Source organism: Dunckerocampus dactyliophorus, chromosome 18 (genome assembly GCF_027744805.1).
Source record: "Dunckerocampus dactyliophorus isolate RoL2022-P2 chromosome 18, RoL_Ddac_1.1, whole genome shotgun sequence".
Taxonomy (NCBI): Eukaryota; Metazoa; Chordata; class Actinopteri; order Syngnathiformes; family Syngnathidae; genus Dunckerocampus; species Dunckerocampus dactyliophorus.
Window position 1 is genome coordinate 14,250,932 of NC_072836.1, and position 19,905 is coordinate 14,270,836.

The window sequence follows — 19,905 nt, forward strand, 5'->3', positions numbered from 1 at the left end:
GCTGGTGGTCCTGAGACGTACTTGCACCATGAGTGAGGTAGGCATTTGGGTTGACAAGCTCCTTATAGATAATAAGCCCAAAATGGTGGGTTTACCCACAAATAAATAATAATGTTTTCAACAAAAATCCGCAAATTTGCGTTTTGAATTGCGGAAATCCACTGTCTATGCTAAGCTAACAACGATAGGTTAGCTTTGTGTCATCGGTGATAAAGCAATAATATATCTCATTCATAATGAATTCATTTTATTTTTTTAGAGTATACGAAGGGCCCCCAGGCCACATTTTGGAGCCCCCTGTGCTAAGCTCACATCAGCTCCAAGCCAAAATTGTTTGACAGGCTTCAGGGAGCAACAGAATCCAAAAGAAGAAAATAAAAAATCAGGGCAGATATTATTATTATTATTTACAAATGATGTACCTGCAACTGCATTTTGTTGTCAAAGGCCACAGTGAAATCTTGCCCGCTGTGCCACGCGGCTTTACAAGAATATATGTTATAAATGTATAAGTTAGTCATTCCCAACCACTGCGCCATGGCACATTATTCAATTTCAGGTAATTGGTCCCAAATTATTATTCATTTAGTACAAATAATGTCTGTTTGTCTAGCAATGCCAGCAACGTGTAGTGACAAGCAGACCAACTACGTGCTCCTCCACTAGATGGCAGAAGGTACATACGGTGCTGTGAAACAAGTGCTTGCCCCTTCCTGATTTCTTATTTTTTTGCATGTTTGTCACACTTAAATGTTTCAGGTCATCAAACAAATATTAAATATTATCAAATATTAGTCAGTGACAACACAACTGAACACAAAATACAGTTTTTAAATTAAACTTTATTATTAAGGGAGAAAAAAATCCAAACCTACATGGCCCTGTATGAAAAAGTGATTAACCCCCTCTGTTAAAACATAACTTAACTTTCTAAAGCTTTGGGACTCCAGCGAACCACAGTGAGAGCCATTATCCACAATTGGCAAAAACATGGAACAGTGGTGATCCTTCCCAGGAGTGGCCGGCCAACCAAAATGACCCCAAGAGTGCAGCGACGACTCATGCAAGAGGTCACAAAAGACCCCACAACAACATCCAAAGAACTGCACTTGCCTCAGTTAAGTTCAGTGTTCATGACTCCACCATAAGAAAGACACTGGGCAAAAACAGCCTGCATGGCAGAGTTCCAAGACGAAAACCACTGCTGAACAAAAACAACATTAAGGCTTGTCTTAATTTTGCCAGAAAACATCTTGATGATCCCCAAAACCTTTGGGAAAATACTTTGTGATCTGACAAGACAAAAGTTAAACCTTTTGGAAGGTGTGTGTCCCATTACAACTGGTGTAAAAGTAATGCCACATTTCAGAAAACGAACATCGTACCAACAGTAAATTATGGTGGTGGTAGTGTGATGGTCTGGGGCTGTTTTGCTGCTTCAGGGCCTGGAAGACTTGCTGTGATAAATAGAACCATGAATTCTGCTGTCTACCAAAAAATCCTGAAGGAGAATGTCCGGCCATCTGTTCAAGCTGAAACCAACTGGAGTTCTGCAGCAGGACAATGATCCAAAACACACCAGCAAGTCCACCTCTGAATGCCAGACGAAAACTAAATGAAGACTTTGGAGTGGCCTAGTCAAAGTCCTGACCTGAATCCTATTGAGATGCTGTGGCATGACCTTAAAAAGGCGCTTCATGCTGGAAAACCCTCCAATGTGGCTGAATTACAACAATTCTGCAAAGATGAGTGGGCCAAAATTCCTCCACAGCGCTGGAAGAGACTCATTGCAAGTTATCACAAACGCTTGATTGCAGTTGTTGCTGCTAAGGGTGGCCCAACCAGTTATTAGGTTTAGGGGGCAATCACTTTGTCACACAGGACCATGTAGGTTTGGATTTTTTTCTCCCTTAATAATAAAAGGTTTCATTTAAAAACTACATTTTGTGTTCAGTTGTGTTGTCATTGACTACAAACATTTAAGTGTGACAAACATGCAAAAAAAAAAAAAAGAAATCAGGAAGGGGGCAAACACTTTTTCACGCCACTTTAATTAAGCTGTGTCTCCACCTGTTGCCATTCATACAACAGAATAATCATGTAAAATATGTGTCTTGGTTGGGAAACACTGGTGTAAGTCTTAATGTGAACCAATGTATTTTGGCACTATGGTCATGTAAAAATATTTAAATATTAAAAGTACATTATTGCATCGCATTAGATTTATGACTTCAGGTATGTCTGGACGATCCAAAACATTCTCGTTTAAGTTGAATGGGTCCATTTAAAGTGTTCGCACGAGAGTCAGTACACAGCTCCCATACTCTGCGTGGATGCTGGTGCTGATGGTGGTGTGTGGTGGGCGGGGCCAGCTGGTGGCAAACCTAAATGCGTGTCTTGCTGCTGGTACCAATTCTGGTGTGCGTACTCATCCATGTAGACTGCAGAGGAATCACCCTGAGGCGGATAAGATTCCTGCCCCCTGCTGGTTGGGTCCAGCATTGTATTATTCTTGATGCTGCTGCTGTTCGTATCGTTGCTGCTGCTGTTGTTGTCGGTGGTGGTGGTGGTGGTGGTGGTGTTACTGCTGCTGTTGTTGTTTTCCCACGCTGCAGGGGACGGAGGCGAGTTGCAAGCCATTGAATCGCTAGCCTCCGGGCTGTGCTCCAGAGCAATGTCTCCCAGTGGAAACTCTCCATTCTTGTAGAGTTTCTTGAACTTGGAGCGACGGTTTTGGAACCATATTTTCACCTGAAATTAGACATATTAAGTGAGTGAAGGCGAATTCAATCTGTATAAAAGCTTTAAGTAAAAATCTCATGGATGGATGGTGTATGTTGTGAAGGGAGGTCCCCTTTACACGCTTTGCAGAAGTATCATCCTGTCGTTGTATCATCAGAATGTGTGAAGGCTAAATAATAGAACATACACAACATACTGTATTGTTAATTGAACACTCCAAATTGTGTTCTTTGTTCAATTAGCTTTCACTGAAGCATGTTGCTGAAACATTTTGATATATTTTTGTGTGTGTTTGTCATCATTAACCTTAAGCCTTTATAGGGCACAGTCTGAAATACGGCCAAGTATTACAGTATATTTGTATTTTTGTTTCATTTCATGAATCATTATGAGGGGCGTCACAAGATCTGGCGGGATTTAAATGCGACAAGGTTTCTCCTCCAGAAATGATCTTGATCATTTTGCCGGCCTCGATATATTGCCAGGTGCATGCGTTCACTCTCTGCCTGCGCTGCAAAAACAGCCATACTTAAAAGAAGCCCAAATTATCTTCAAATGAGACAACCTTTCTTATTTCAAGCAAAAAATTCTGCCATTTAGGGGTAAGCAAAATTCGCTTGGCTAGAATTCTTATAGCTATAATATTTTTCTTGTGACTTTTAAGAATGTGAAACCTAAAATAAGCAAGTTGTTCTGAATCACATAGCTAGATTTAAGTAAAATGTTCTTATTACAAGATAACAAGGAAGCCAAATGCTCTTATAATATTCCAAAATTGAGATAAAATGTGCTTTTATGAGGCTAGATTTAAGCTAAATATTTATACATATTCTAAATGTAAGAGTATTAATCTATTTACCTCCGATTTCAAGAGTCTCCAATTAACCTATTATGCATATGGAAGTAAGCCAGTACACGGGGGAGCGTGCAAGTCTGCACAAATGTGTTCCAACAGGGATTTGAACCCAAGTTACCTGATTGCAAAGTTAACATGCTAACCACTCATGCAGGTAACATCGCTGTTTGTCGGCATGTTCGTATGTTGGTTCCTTCTTCTCAACAAGCATGAAGCAAATTATACGCATGGAATTTAAAAAAAAGAAACTATTTAAAACTATTTTAAAAGAAAAAAAAGTGTCACTGTACCTAAAATTCACTTCATTTCGGAAAGAAACACTATCAGAATTCTTTTTTGGTATGATTTGCATGTAAATTCACTTGTTTACATTTATAAACCAGATAAAAAGAGATTTTCTTGAATCAAGTTGAATAATTTTACACATTTACACAGATTTTATGACTAGATTTACTGTAATTTCATAAATCTTTGTACGCTCTATGAAATTTGCTGTGCAGCCTTCACGTTGGTCCGAAATCAGCAAATGTTTACATTGGTTTTCTGTGTGTGAGTCCATTCTTAAATTTGGAAAGTTTAGAAAGCAGTTTTATTCTTCATTTAAAACAAATATTCTTAATCTGTTGTTGAAGAAAAATCAAAATAAGGTTTTTAGCTCCTAATTAGAAAAAAGAACTAATTTCTGGCAAGAAGTATCTTCATAAGAATTGGCTAGCGATACTTTCTTGATATGAGATCATTTTTCTCAAGTGAAAATTGCTAAACAAGATGTTTTACCTTTTAGGAAAAAAGTTGCTTAAAGTGGGAGTTTTTTTACATTCTTGAAATTTTGTTTTTGCGGTGTGTTTTCAGCCCCCTAATATTTGTCCACTGAACTGCATTAAAAATGCATTTTCTGTATCATTCTCTGTATCAAACGCACTGAATTTGCAGATTTCTTGATCAAATGCAGGGGAGAAACCAAAGTGAGGCCACCGGGAGCGCGGCTGCACGGTTTAGTGTGCAAGCCCCACCTACCCTGCGTTGGCTCAGGGCGCCTGCCAGTACGTCTCCAGTAATATCATGAAACGTTGCAGAAACATTTATTCTACGCCATGACTTTCTACAGCCTGCATAAGGTTTTTCATGGAAGTGTGACATCATTATTCTTGCTAATCGAACAACGAAAGAAACAGAAATGTCGTTCGGGAGGCACTTGCAGTACCGATGCATCCTGAAAGGGTGGGTGCTTGTAAGTCGGCATTTGCACAGAAGAAAAGCCTGCGTTTTTTTAACATTTTATTGAAATACACAAACAGCAGTGGCAGCTAGAGCTAGATTTACAAGACAAGTCAAATGTAAGACATTTTTATGCTCTGTGGAATGAATGCATGAATTTGACTGCCAAGATGGAGGATTGTATACCTAAGCTTACCATGAGGTGATCAGACTTTTACAACAAAGTATCCGAACGTTTCCTGGAGAAGAATAGGGTGCATGTACTTCAGATAAAAACACAAACGTTTTTCAGTTTCTAAAAAAATTAATAAATAGGACTAAAGTATCTGGAAATATTTTTTCCACCAAAGTGAATTGGTCTCGTCTTCCTCTTTTTGGTTATGTGGTTATTTGGGATCGTGAGATCATGACAGTGTGAATACCTGACCGAAAATGACATTGAATCCACATTTTTGCCAAGATGTTGGCTTTTAAAGGCTGTGGTCTTAAACTTTTGATCAGCTTTTGAACAGCCTTTTTCACTTTAACGGTTGCTTGCAATAAATTGCGTACTCCAAAAATGTTTTGTCTCGCTCCCATTTCTGTTTTCTGCATTTTGAAACTCAACTTAAGATCCAACAGCGCAGAATGTGTGCCTCATGTGCTACATTGTTTTCACCCAGTGATCTGTTTCCGCACAAACGTGACTGACTATTTACGGATCCGACATTTCTTTTCAACAGGAGCGTACCCGAGTGGGCAGGGCCTGAGAGATGTCATCTCTGCTGTTTGCAGATGATGTGGTGCTGACGGCCTCATCATGTTGTCATATTTGGCGTTAACTGAGGCTGATCGCAGGTCAGTGTGACACTTCTTGGATGAGGCTGTGTGGTTCTCAATCAGAAAAGGGTGGATTGCACTCTCCAGGTTGAGAGTAAAGAACTGTATGCAAAAACAATGCTCAGCTTTGATTAACTTGCCACTGGCTATGAAGCGGATACTTTCATGACAGCGTCAATTCAAACCGAGCATGGTTATCTTTCGAAATGGATAATGGTCATAATTCTGTGGACAGCAGTCATGTTACACTGGGGCCTCACCTGTGTCTGTGTCAGACCCAACTGTGCTGCAAGCTCTGCCCGCTCTGGCAGGGCTAGGTACTGGGCGGACTGGAATCTCCTCTGCAGGACTGCCAGCTGGTAGCTGGAGTAAATAGTCCGGGGCTTCCGCACTTTCTTTGGCTTCCCGTTGACCATCCGAACCTCCATTTCTGGTTCTTCTTTCACTGGAAGACGACATGCATTTGATTACATTTGTTCATCGCATCAAGAAACCAGGCTTTAAGTTTATTGCATTCGAAACCTCACTTCTTCTCTGCTGTTTTACAGTGGAACCCGTTTATGCCCCTGCCCCTCACACTGTCCGACTGACATCGAGATAAGCGGTTGTTGGCATAACCAAAATCGAAATCGAAAGTAACCATTGCTTGCACATTTACTTGTGAATGCCAGAGACGTAAGGACAATGGGTGAAAGTAAAGGATTTTTGTACCTACGGCAATTTGTTGTCATTGTTTCCTACATTTGTGCATAGTTTTACTTCGATTCTTCTGTTACCATGTATGTTTTCATTAGGGATGCTCTGATAGATCGGCCACCGATGAGTGTCGGCCGATTTCCGTACAAAACGTGTGATCGGCATACGCTGATAAATGTCCGATCACAAAAACCGATGCAGCGGCGACATGACAATTCATGTAATGACAACACAGGCATGACATGAACGTACGTGTGTGCTGGATCACGTAGTGTTGACAACACCCGACAAGCAACGCACTTTGTCCCGTATTGCCGCGAGAATCAACACTAGTCTGTAAAACCTCCAACGGTTTCAGTTTGACAGCTTGACTCAGGCTCCGCCAATCACTGCCAGCGTGTTTGATCACTCTCTTGTCAAACCCATTGGTGTTCGACTTCTCTTGTATCTTTGTTTACACGCTTTGCCTAGCTGTTGACGGCCGGCGGATAGAATTATCCGCCGAGCTTCTTGTCTTCGGACTCCAAATGTGACTTTTTACTACAGTGACATTTAGTTTTTAAAACAAATATGCGTATATATATGTGTGTTGTTGTTTAATGAACATTACCGATGTCACTCATGGAAGATCGGTATCGGAATTGGCAGCATAAAACCCTGATCGGAGCACCCCTTAGTTTTCATATATTTCGTACTCTTGTCTAACAGAATTGCTGCGGTAATTTTGTGGTATATCTTGACTGCAATTGCAATAATGCTCTGATATGCAGGGTCAGGCAAAATGATCTGACACATTTGTGGGTTAAATAAAACGCAAATAAAGTAAAGAAACAAGAAAGTGTTTTTATTTTCGAAAAGTACGTATAATGCCATTCTGTTTCATTATGTTTTAAAAATTAAATCAGTCAAATGGGATCCATTATTGTCCACACACTCAATGCAGATCCGTTGTGTTGCGGTTACAGATTTGTTTGTTTTGATAAACGTTTCCACAATAAGAGCGCGATGTTCACCAGTCCAATTCATGGCAGCAACTGAAAAAGAAATGAAAAACAATGGCATTATAAAGAAACAAAGCAAAATGGCATTATATGAAAAAAAATGGCATATGTACTTTTCAAAAATAAAAACACTTTTTTGTTTCTTTACTTTATTTGCCTTTTATTTAACCTACAAATGCGTCAGATCATTTTGCTTGACCCTAAACTAACAAATCTTTCTTACGGTGGATAACAATCTAAATGAATGAATGCATTTTGGTAGTTGCTGCGGTAGAATCCAGGTTAACACTCCCATACTTTTATTTTGAGGCTTACTTCGCACTGAGCAGGAAGTCACTGTGTGCACGTTCTAATGCCGTGTACTTGCTGTTGTTGTTTCACGCTGCGTAGCAATAATGACAAAGTTAACAGTAACACAACACACGTTGACGTGAGCAATTTTTCATTTGCATCTTACATTTTATGTTGACAAAAGTCGACGTCGACCCAAGTGGGCACTTTTTAGTAGTAAAAAGAACACAGTGGACCAGGACTTGGTGAGTTGGTTTACATAGACGGGTTGTCGACTTAAGCGGGTACCACTGTATCTGTGCGTGTCTTCTCTTCACGCTTCACACAATAAAAGCAGCTTTAAATGGGCCTCTACCGAGCAGCCTTCACTAAAGCGAGCGACGTAGCACAGAAATAGCCACGGCTGCTACAACCCCAACATTTCAAAGAAATTCCACCAGCGCTCGGAACTTATAATTTTGGTCGGAGTGTCCCACACAGCCGGGGAGGGAGATGGAAATTTATTGGAGCTTTTCATGTTGTCTGGAAGACAGCTTCTATACATCCAGTACAGTACAGTACTCTTGCGGCACTTTTGTTCATACCGACATACAGACTACTTTATCGATTAACTCATGACATTTGGCACTCGAGCCCAGTCGAGCCCAGCAGGTTGACCTCACTGTCAAGAGACCTGGGCTGGGTCTCCGTTGGAACATATCTGTGTATAGTTTGCATGTTCTCTCCGTGTGTGCGTGGGTTTTCTGCGGGTACTCCGGCGTCCTCCCACATTCCAAAAGCTTGCATGTTCGGCTAATTGGAGATTCTAAAGGATCCATAGGTGTGAATAGTAGTTTGTCTGTATGTGTCCAGGTTGTTTATTGCTTTATTGTGGATCTCCATTAGTGCTTTCTGGTATCCACCAACACATTGCATACAAAATAAATACAGTACGTACAGTCTGGTGTACTTATTAGATCACATATTATGTATGTAATTAATCACGGCTCATTTTGCATTAAAATGTGGTAATCAATGACTAGTTTAGACTTTATCCATGTATGTATAAATGAGGGCTTCCTCATTTCATGAAATACTGCTTGGCTGGAAGGTCGCAGCCAATCACAGTTGACATCTGAGCAGTCCGTTGGCGTGCCATCTTTTTTTAAACGTTGTATTTTTGATCTGTTCATCGACACCAGGGGTAGGGGGCTTATGGCTCACGAGTCAGATGTGGCTCTTCTGATGACATTTCCTGATTTCTATTTGTTTTCCGCTGATATTTTAAAGTTAAACGTAACAGAAATCAGTGTTAAAAATAATGTTCAGACTATAAAACATTCTCAGTCCGTCCGATCCATTCACCCATCCATCCATTTTCTACCGCAGCGCAGGTGGCCAGTGCCAATGCCAGCTGTCCGTCTGATATTTTCTGGGTCAGACACCAAAACTCCATCATTATTGGAGTATAATGCGGTAGCCTACCCGGGTCACTGAGAGGCCAAGAAGTAAACTTCCCTGCTTTGATCCAATAGTCAACTTGCTAATTCTGCAGCGCAAACCCTTTTCACCCAAACATGGTGGAAAGAACGAAAAGAAAGAAAGATGAGAAGTAGCGCGCAAAACCATGCGGCAGCAGAAGTCACAAGAAGTATTTTATTTATCATCGCTTCAGTGTAACAGTGTTATTGAAAAGAGACAATTGTTGGTCTTGCTTAAAAATGCTTGCATTTAGTTGTATTCAGTGTTAAAAAAATATGGAAGTACATTTTAAAATATGTAGCTTCGCCAAAAAGGTTCCCAACCCCTGATCAACACATTCATACATATAATCCACAAAATAAGAACAGTGTTGTCAAAAAAAATCAAATAGTCAGCTCGCTAATTCTGCACAGCAAACCCTTTTGACAAAGAAGATGGCGAAAAGAAAGAAAAATACAGAATAATAATAATAATAATAATAAACAACCATACAGCAGCAGAAGTTGCATTAATGGTAAGAAGTATTTTATTTCTTTTTGGTTATAGCTTCAGTGTTATAGCTTAACAATGTTATTACAAAGAATAAATTCAGAAACTTACTATATTCTACAATTGTTGGACTTGTTTAAAAATGCACGCATTTATTCGTATTCATTATTCAACAATATCATATGGCTCTACCAGAAATACAGTTTAAAATATGTGAGTTTCATTGCTCTCTTAGCCAAAAAGGTCCCTGACCCCTGCCTTAAAATGTCTAAACTCCAGCAAACTCCAGCAAAAAGGCTAGATTTGGGCCAACACTTCCAATACACGACAGTCATCCCTCATCGCACCGTGGTCCAATTTTGCGGTTTGACTCTATTACGGTTTTTCAAACATCCATCCATTATCTAACTTGTTAGGGTTCTCCACTAGGGTTGCTGGTATACTGGAGCCTATCTCGGCCTACTCTGGCTGTTTCGTGGTTGAATACAGCCTATTCGTAAAAAAATAAGTATATTTCAGCAAATGTTATGTATTTTTTTGCCTAAATTAAGCATTTTCAAGCATAAAGAAACCAAAGATGACCAAAAGTACAAATTCAAGGTATTAACAAGAAGCATTGAAATTGTGCTTGTAGTATTCTACATTAGTCACTAGGTGTCAGTAATTGAGAGAAGCACCAGACTTGATCGCCGGAACAACAGGCTTTTATTGCGGGTTTAAATGATCTCACAACAGGCACAATAATAACAACATAACAATCCTAATAATAATAATAATAATAATAACAGGAAGGGTTATACTGTTGCAGCCGTCACTTATGACAAGCTAAAATTCAGCTCTAAACCCCCGATGTCACTTCCTGTATTCCACACATCCGGAACACATTTACTGCGACACACACTCGCTTTATTTATGTGTTCAATGGCTTCTTTTCTATTGGGTAATAAAAATGTAAAGGTTATGGGTATATGGGTGTTAATCTATGTCCAGAGGGCTGTAATAATATTACAAAATGTATTTAGAACAGGGGTGTCCAAACTATTTCCACTGAGGGCCGCATACTGAAAAATCAAAAGATGTGGGGGCCGCTTTTACTTTTTAAAAAAAAAAAAAAAAAAAAAAAACAGAAAAACCCAAAATATTTAATATCATGTATATATATATATTTACAGATATAAAATATATTTATTCATTTTTATCAGTGATAATAATATTATTATTTTGAACTGTTTCTCCTTACATTACTTTTTGTCTGTTTTTTTTTTTTATTTTACAAATATATCAACATTCTACTTGTATCGAGGGAAAGGCTTCTTGAGACGTCATCTGTACTTCTGTGAAGAATGTGATACTGACTCTGATACTGGCTCGTTAGCATATCAGTAAAGTAAATTTAGTAAATTTCCCTGCTGTGGGATAAATAAAGTACATACACACATATCAGTCGTTCATACCCAACTCAGGGAGCTACGCTTCCCTTTGATCGGAGGTGCTAATGTCAGGAGAGGATTATACCACTACTCCGCCCAGGCTTAGTGTAAGGAACCAATAGAAGGAGGGTGCTGGCACACCAATTCCGCCCACTCTTACTGTATTTAAGGCCTAGGCTACCAGCACTTATTAGTTCGCTGACGAAGCTCTTCGGATGAGGAGCGAAACGTCCGACACCTTCTTCACAGAAGTACAGATGACGTCTCAAGAAGCCTTTCCCTCAATGGACAACTCCTGTACGACTGAGAGCCTACACAGACGCTTTCTACTTGCATGTTTTTTCTCTTACCAATATGATTAGTTTCTATGAATATGATTATTCTCTTCATATTTGGACTTTATTATCATAACATTATAGCATTTACCCAACCTAATTTCAACTTAATTTTTTGTTTGCTTTGTATCTTATATTCCAACTTTTTTTCCTATAATATTTCAACTTTATGCCCTTTTTTTCTGTTAGTATAATGACTTTAATCCCTCTCACCCGCTACATGACACTGTTGTTTCCCCGGGCAGCTCCTTCAGCAGCAGACTGTTACACCCACGGTGTAAGAGGGAGAGGTTCCGCAGGTCCTTCATACCGACCGTCAGGCTCTATAACACCTGCACCACCTGAACCATGTTGTAGACACTATGCATTCTTTACACTGTACTCTTTACTTGTGTTACAAGTGAATTTCCCCGCTGTGGGATAAATAAAGTACAAATACAAATAATATGTTGTCTTTATTCTTGTAAAATTACTGCTCTTTTTCCATTTTTGCTGTTGTTTTTAAAATGTCATTGTTTAATCGTATTTTTAGCATGTGCCGAGTGCCAGTAAAAAAAGAAGTCGCGGGCCTTAAATGGCCCCCGGGGCGCACTTTGGACACCCCTGATTTAGACGATGGTAAACAGGTTTTCTATGCCACAACTCCAAAAATGTTCCATTTATAAAGAAGGATTCCTACTTTGCGGAAATCCATGTATCGCGGTCGGGTCTGGAACCAACTCACTTCGATAAACGAGGGATAAGCTTCACTCATTTTTAATACTACGTACTACGTCGATAAGCCCAAGATTATTATGTGGCAGTTTGGCTTCATTGGCCTGCTCTACACAGGCACCATGCAAGGTGCGTTTTAGATCGTGGACAGATTTGAAAGTACCTCTTGCGCCTTAAACCATACATAGTTTTGCTCCCTGCAGCTGCATAGAGAGCTGCGTCATCAGAGTCGGTAATTATCTGAGCATTTTTTGAAAAACATATCGCCCGCATCTGGTCCAAAGTCAGCTGGGATGGATTCCAACTCACCCGTGACCCTAATGAGGACAAGCGGTATAGAAAAGGATGGATGGAACTCGTGACACATCACATACAGTCCACATGCACTTCATATCGCCATAGATGGGTCGTTATTGGTGCTGCCATAACTCCAAATGGGGGAATAGCTACAAAACTGCACTTGAGTCAATAACTAAAATTGCAAATAAGGATGATGGATACTGGAGAACGCACGAGCCCCCTGTTCATGAAATCACAAATACAGCTAAAATCATGCACAAAGCAAACACTCCACCAGTTTTTCCAACAAGAGAGGAGCACGACCTCAGGGAAAAAGTACATTGAAAGCATGTCAGCATGTGGAGTACAACCATGGAGCAGATTGGATGGAATTAGAGGAACTCAAACAATTTATCAAAATGAGAAAGTTTAAGAAAGCTTATGGTGTTGAAAAGGTGTCAGGGGGAAGAATGCTGAATCGTTGTCCTGAATTCTGAATCCTCAACTGTGTTATTTAATAAGGTATTAAACATTAGTTTAATGTAACATTCATCATTTATATGCAGTGCATGACAACACATTTGCCATTTAGGACCCACAAATTTGTAGATTTTTGGGCCAAAAATGATTTTTTTCTCAAGAAATAGGCAGAAAACACATCTCATTCACCATAAGTCGGTCGGTAATCATTTCTAAGTATGTGATAATGCAGGTCAAATGTACAGCATGCATGCACCCCTGTTAGAAGGCCCACAGTTTTTACATGTTTATGTCATAAATGTGCACATTAGCACTCAAGTCATCAAAACTTACCTTTATGCATTCCCACATAGTATCAGCATTTGACACCAAATATGATGTGAAAGAAAAATGGTAAAAATACAGTATAGTAGTCTATCTGTGTGGCGAGAGAAAGTTAGCACACGCACAATGGACATGCATCAAGGTAGACGGATGTAACAGAGAGAATCCGACCACTTTTCAAAATAAAACATCATGGAAATTATTTTTACTTTCTCTGCGGCCCGGTAGCAAATGACCCGCGGCCCGGCCCGGGGGTTGGGGACCACTGATTTAAAAAGTCATGACCAATAATCACCTAAGATGTTCTCCGACTATCAAAAAGAAAAAAAATCGCAAATAAGAATCCAATAAGAATCCAATGAAATAAAGCCGGGAAGAGTATAATTTGGAAAGCCGAACACTTCTATGTGGCAAAAGCACCCAGATAAGAACAAAGTGCCAAGTATGAAACTTTGGATTCATTCAGCGCGTCACCGCCAGTCGCATATCGCGTATTAATTCATTGTGGATTTTTTGCCATTCGCTAGTGGTCCCCGAAGGTAACCCTACTGTTTTGTTTAAACAGCTCTAGTTGTGCGCATGTCTTGAGGGCGGGAGGTCTCACAATATCTCGTCATCTGCTCTTGCTTGAAATAAATGTGGTCGTCTGTTTATTTTCCGCAAAATGTATTCAATCAACTACGCGTGTTTAGTTATTTGTTTGGGCCGCAGCTGTAAGCCTTGCGTGCTAAGGAGCCAGCGTTGGTGAATGATTCAAAGACCAAGGCTGACTGACATGTCGTGACACCTGATGTACTGCGTGGCTGAGGGCCAAAGTCCCCCGGAGCCATTTCCAGCAGTCAACTCCCAACTGGAATGTCGAAAAAAAACAGCGCACCAGACTGTCGAGTTTACATTTCCTCAAGTAATTCACACAGAGATGACTTTCAAGCTCAAAAATAACTGAAATGTTTTTTAACCTCGTCTATGACGACATGGTGCCTTAAATTGCGTTCTATGTTGTGTGTGTGTTCCATGCTTTTAATAACCTCTTAAACCCCGGGCCCTTTTGATCCAAAAATCCAAAATAAATGCCGTTTTTCTCTGGAAGGGGAGACTTTGATGTGTACCGTAGATATGAAAATGTAGATATCTACGCTACTGGATATGAATAATTGCTGCTTGTTCAGTACGTTTTATCGTAATGGTGACATTTTCGCTTCCAAACTAGGCCAAGATTATCGCATTTGTTTGACAAAATGATTCCTGACATAAGCTGGTCCATGGTCATATGCTTGCTTGTTTTCAACATTAGTCCCATTTAAGGGCTTGTGTTTACCCTCAGTACTGCGGACCTGCGGTTTAAAAAAGGCTAATAGTAAAATGCAGGCTTTCCCATGCATTCATTTATCTGTGGCTGGCCGCCACAATTCATTTTGGACTACCACAGAAAGTCTTTCATTTTTAGCCTGTTAGCACGTTGGCCACACAGTGAGGAGATCAGGAAGATCTGGGTTCGAATCTCCGCTTCGGCATCTCTGTGTGGGGTTTGCATGTTCTCCCCGTGGGTTTTCTCCGGGTGTTCCGATTTCCTCCCACATTCCAAATACATGCATGTTAGGTTCATCGGAGACTCTAAATTGTCCACAGGTGTGAATGTGAGTGTGAATGGTTGGTTGTCTATATGTGCCCTGTGATTGGCTGGCGACGTTCAGGTTACAATTTCTCCGCCATCCAGTAGATGGCAGTGGAAATCTGCATAGTCAGAAGCGCTTCATCTTGCATAAGGCACTCTTCTTGACGACACAGTGCAAAAGGACAGTCTTGACTCACGGTGCGACCAAAAAATAACCAGCACACGTAACAGCTAAGTTAACAGATAACAACAATGAACTTCCATTTAACGTGGGTAACCAAAACTGAACGGGACATTGCCCGTGCATGTTATTAGGCCAGCGCGCGCATGTCCAACGCTGCACAAAATGAAACCAACCTGCGTAAGTCAACAACTTCATGTTCTGTTCTTGGTTAAAGTTCAAAAACATGAAATGTCACACGGTTCTTAGGACACAAACCAAAAGAGTTTTGCGTCATGGTTTGATTATGCAAATTAGACGCAACCCACCGCCACACATAAACCTGTGGGGAACACTGAAATGTATCCCTGAATGACTCTCACATATTTAAAACAGAATGCCTTTTCGTATTTGTCGTCATACACTTAACACCCGTTGAACATTGAAGTCCCATATTCCACAGAAGTGGAAAAAAGGTACGATTAAAGTCCCCGTCTTTTATTACCGCCATGTAACTGTTGTCGTCGCTTTAGCTTTTACTTCATTCAAATTGATTTTCCCTTTCGCCCACAAATGCGGCATGCGTGGCAACCTGAGCCACGACTTTCCTTTCATTTTGGTTTGAAAAGGTCTGTGATACTTTGAAGTGGAGAACCTGCTCCCGCTTGAACTTTTCCGATGTTCCCGTCCGCAGCTGCCAATGTGTGACATCGCCGTCGTGCATGTTCAGAAGCCAGTCCACTGACAACACATTGTGTTGTTTAGATTAAACCGGGGGTGTCCAAAGATTTTTATTGGCCCACGGTACATTCTAAAACTAAAAAAAAAGGAGAAAAAAAAATAAAAAATACAGCAAAAATGGAAAAATCAGCAGTAATTTTACCAGAATAAAGTCAAAATATTAAGAGATAAACATTTCAATCTAAGGAGAAAAAGTCGGAATTTTCTGCGTGTGTATTGCAAAAAAAAAAAAGACATGAACAGCGGTAATTTTATCTATTTTTATTTATTTTATTTTATTTATCCAAGCTTTATCCAACGTCCTAATATTATGAGGAAAAATAATGTCAGTTTTTTGGGGTGTCACGAGACGATGCACGAGATCGGGGCTACAAGGATGAGAAGAGATTTTAACATTAATTTCAAGAAAAGTGCAACGAAAAAGTATATGACTGGACAAACAAACGTTTTAATTTAACCGAGTCACAAAAAAATGCGGGTGTGTTTTTAAATGTTTATCTTTCGGCAAATTGACACTATATTATATTATTGTCAACATTTTTTGAGACCAAATAAACCACGAATGTTATAATAATACAATTATACTACTAATAATAACAGTAACATATGATAACAATGCAATATTTCCTTTAATATGTCATCTTTCACTGTGTACTGTTGTGGAACTGGCGTTCGTGACATGTATTTGTAGCTACGCTTTCTGTGAACGCACACCATTTTGCGCTGTTCCGTTGGTATTTTCTTTGCCAATCAAATGTCTCGGTGAGTGTTGGCTGTCGGTGTGTAGTTTTTTTTTTCCCAGATGGGAAAACTGGGTTAAGTGGATATGTTTGAGGAGGGCAAGATCGTTGTGTTGCCTTTTACGTTGCCGCCACTTTCGAACAAATTTGGCATCCTTAATTTCCACTTTGTTACCTTGCATTGCTCCTCCGAAGGGTTCACTCTTTTGCGGTGTGCATGCTAGCGGCCCCGCCTCCCCCCCCCACCCCGCCCCGCCCCACATAAACAAAGCGACTGACAAAAGGTCTCACTCCGTTCGATCGCTGTTCTTTTAAGGAATGCCATTGTTCTATGAACCAATGCGAATGCAGTGAACCGTTTGGAGGCGAGAGACGAGGAAAAAAGATAGGCAAAGTTCATTTTCATTGGCGATTAATTTATTATCGCAAGAGAGTTTTTTTTTCGGAACAGAAAACCTCATCACATATTGATGTCGTGACGCGAGAGTTAAAATATTACTTTTTTTTTTTTTTTTTAAAGTTGTACTATTATGAGAAACAAACAAAACAATTAAAAAGTTATAATATTATGTGAATCAAGTCCAAAATATTTTGAGAATAAAGTCATAATATTATGAGAATAAGATGTATGAAAATTATTTAAGAAGAAAGCTGAAATATTTGGAAAGTTCCAACAGCAAAATTGGTTTGGACGCCCCCCCCGGGTCAAACTGAATGACGACTCCCTCCACTGTGTATGATTGTGAGACCAAGGTGCGGAGGAGAGCACAACACACATTTGTTCATACATAGTGACACTCAAATTCATTCAAAAATATTTTTGGATTTGCTCAAAAATGTACACCATTGTACCTTTCGGGGTACGATGGCTTGTCCCCCTGGCACCTGTAAATTGTACTGATTTTATACAATTTGAGATTCATTGGGTATATAGTGGGTACCCGCACATTCACAATTCAGCATTTCTTGAATTTTTGGTCTAAAAATTGATTTTTTTTTCACAGAAAACACATCGCCAAGTCAGTAATAATTGATAAATACTAATAATACATGTAAAATGTACAGCATACGTGCACGACTGTCAGAAAGCCCACGATGTTTACATGTGTGTGTCTTTATGCGTGACCGTTTTGTTGGGCGGTCTTTGAATGCACCATAGTTGTGTGGCAATTCCCAAATGTTTGGCTTCGGAAGCACTACAGTACCCTCGACAGTCATCAGTCATCTTAGAGGTCAAAAATCGCTCCACTTTGGACTCGGTTTCCGTAGGATTGAGTTTTGGAGGAAAATTATGGCTAAAAATAAGTCTCAGCTCTCGGTTATTGTACGGCCAACAAAGCACTCATGCGTTGGTGACTCAGTCTCTGTGGAGAACGTATGGTGGTTCTTTTAGAGGACACTGTAAACACAATCAGGCCACGGGATCCTTTCACCGTATTTAATACGGTTTTTGTCTCTTTCCTTCGTGTCAATCAAGCGCCGTGCTCCCTTGCTGTCAGTGCGCCTGTTCACATGATGAGGCATTCATGCGCACTGTGTAACTCTTGAGTGTTAGGCTTTCAGACAGTTTCTGTGTATTTTGTCACCGAGCACGGCCGCAAAAATAACCCACAATGAAGCCAAAAAAAAAAAAAAGTGGCGAATTGTAGCATGGCGCACAGCATTTTAAGCGCTGTCTCGCGCATGCACGGGATTGCATCGGTCGATGTCAACAAAGTTGTGTGCGCACACGGTCGTTCTTGGACAGAACGCAAGTTGCAGCACTTTGATAAATAAGGTGGGAAACACCTGAATTCAGTGACTTCGTCTCTGTGAGGAATGGATAGTGGTTCTCTTAGAGTTGGGACACGATAGACGGACTCATTAATTCATCTTAAACAACGCTCCATCATGCTTATACATTAGAAAAGATAATTAAGATGGTAACGTTGATTAAATAGCTTTATGGGGTACACTGGTGTAAATTAATGTCAGAAATTCACTAGCATAATCCCATTTGTAACAGTGAACAGCATTTAAATGAATGAATTCATGTTAATTGACTAAATGAACATCTGTCAGTTCCAACATAAGCTGTATGCATCCCATTTGGCTCAGGGAAAAAAACTGTACATGATCTCATCTTTAAGGTACGATCTACACTACTTACTTTACCCCTATTTATCCCAACTACAAACAGTGTGAGGGTATTAGCTAAATCCATCCTTAAATACACATTAAACATTTCCATGTGTACCTTTATATTCCAGTACATGTTACAAACATATACCATATTCCAAACTGTGGCCTGGGGGCCATTAAAAAAAAAAATGTAATAAAAAAATCACACACAAAAAAGAAATGAAGTTTAAAAGCAATCCATCGTTCACTATATTTGACTTTGTCGCAGGAAAAATGCATTGACTTATAAAATATTGATATAGTATTTTGATAATAACCAGGAAACCTATATTAATGAAAATTTTAGATTAAAAAAATAATCGAGAAGCCTCTATTTTGTACGTAGGGAACTATATTTAACTGCTTAGCATGTCTACATTAGGTTTTAGTGTGTTTCTAAACACAAAGAATTTTTCTGTGTTGGTGGAAAAAGTTTGGACACCCCTGCTTTACCCCTTTGGGATACCTTAAATGTATATTTTCAAAATGAATACTGTAATACTAAATGCATTCGTCGGTGAATAGCATTAAAATGCATAGCAGTGCTTTTGCATAGCGTGAAGTCACTCACCACTGTCTGGTAGGGTTGGCTGCGACTCTCTGTTGAAGCCCCCGGGCTCTCTGTACACCGAGTGCGGGTATGTGTACTCACTTTTACCGCATGGGAAGCCTCCACTCGGGACCATCCCGTTCAGGTTGTAGTGGGTGTACGAGTACGGGCTCATGTGTTGGGCCGAGTAGGGTTGCTGCGCCGCGTAAAAATCCTGCGAGCCATGGAGTGCTCCGTGGCCGCCGTAGAAGCCCATGTCAGCGGGGGAAGTCTCCGGTAGGCTCGGGGACGCGCGGAGGGACGGCTTCTTCTCTTCGAACACAGGTGACGGCTGTCCGTTCATGTTAAGGATGTTGAAGTCCCACGGAGTGTTCAAGTAAAAGAAAGAGCCTGGAGCTGGCCTTCCCAAAGCGGTCCACCGTGGCGGCGCCCAGCCCACAAGTGGAGCTCCTAATTACAGGGCGCGCCGAAGTGAGCCAAGCCGGGCAGGAGAGAAGGAGTGGAAGTCTCCTTCTCATTGGCTCACCCTCCCACTCCCAGCCTCTGCCCCGCGGCCAACACGGCACTGCTTGTCGCCTGTCTGACTCCCTTCTTCTCCCCGCAGAAACCTCCTGTCAACCTCTGCCTTGAAGCCTTAAAGAAGGGGTGTCCAAATAGCGGCCCGGGGGCCATTTTGGTTTTTGGTGGTTCTAAACGTTTTCCAAGAGGGCCACATACAGAAAAAAATAAAGGAAAGAGGGAGGAACTTTGCACTTTGGTTAGGTCCAAGCAAAAATGTTAAAAAGATACTTGGTGTGCACTTAA

General features: G+C 40.4%; 2 protein-coding genes and 1 long non-coding RNA gene across 4 annotated transcripts in view; 1 reads left to right on the top strand and 2 right to left on the bottom strand.

Moving 5' to 3' along the window:
- LOC129171399 (uncharacterized) overlaps nucleotides 1–19,905 on the top strand; it is a 36,309-nt gene that overhangs the window by 12,239 nt on the left and 4,165 nt on the right. The gene's annotated exons all lie outside the window — the stretch shown is intronic.
- On the bottom strand, nucleotides 306–19,547 carry LOC129171397 (homeobox protein Dlx3b-like). Of its 2 annotated transcripts, none has more exons than XM_054760013.1 (3): nucleotides 19,204–19,547; nucleotides 5,896–6,080; nucleotides 306–2,751 (listed from the first exon to the last, which is right to left on the bottom strand). In XM_054760013.1, the coding sequence occupies exons 1-3, from the start codon at nucleotides 19,442–19,444 to the stop codon at nucleotides 2,305–2,307; spliced, it is 873 nt and encodes a 290-aa protein (XP_054615988.1). In that variant the 5' UTR covers nucleotides 19,445–19,547; the 3' UTR covers nucleotides 306–2,304. The 2 variants fall into 2 exon arrangements, with proteins under 2 accessions (XP_054615988.1, XP_054615987.1); XM_054760012.1 differs by having other exon boundaries at nucleotides 19,123–19,547.
- Nucleotides 7,249–19,905, bottom strand: part of LOC129171396 (26S proteasome non-ATPase regulatory subunit 11A-like) — a 30,355-nt gene continuing 17,698 nt past the window's right edge. The window contains exon 13 of the mRNA XM_054760011.1: nucleotides 7,249–7,365. The gene's annotated coding sequence lies outside the window, so the exon portion shown is untranslated. The remainder of the gene's footprint in view (nucleotides 7,366–19,905) is intronic.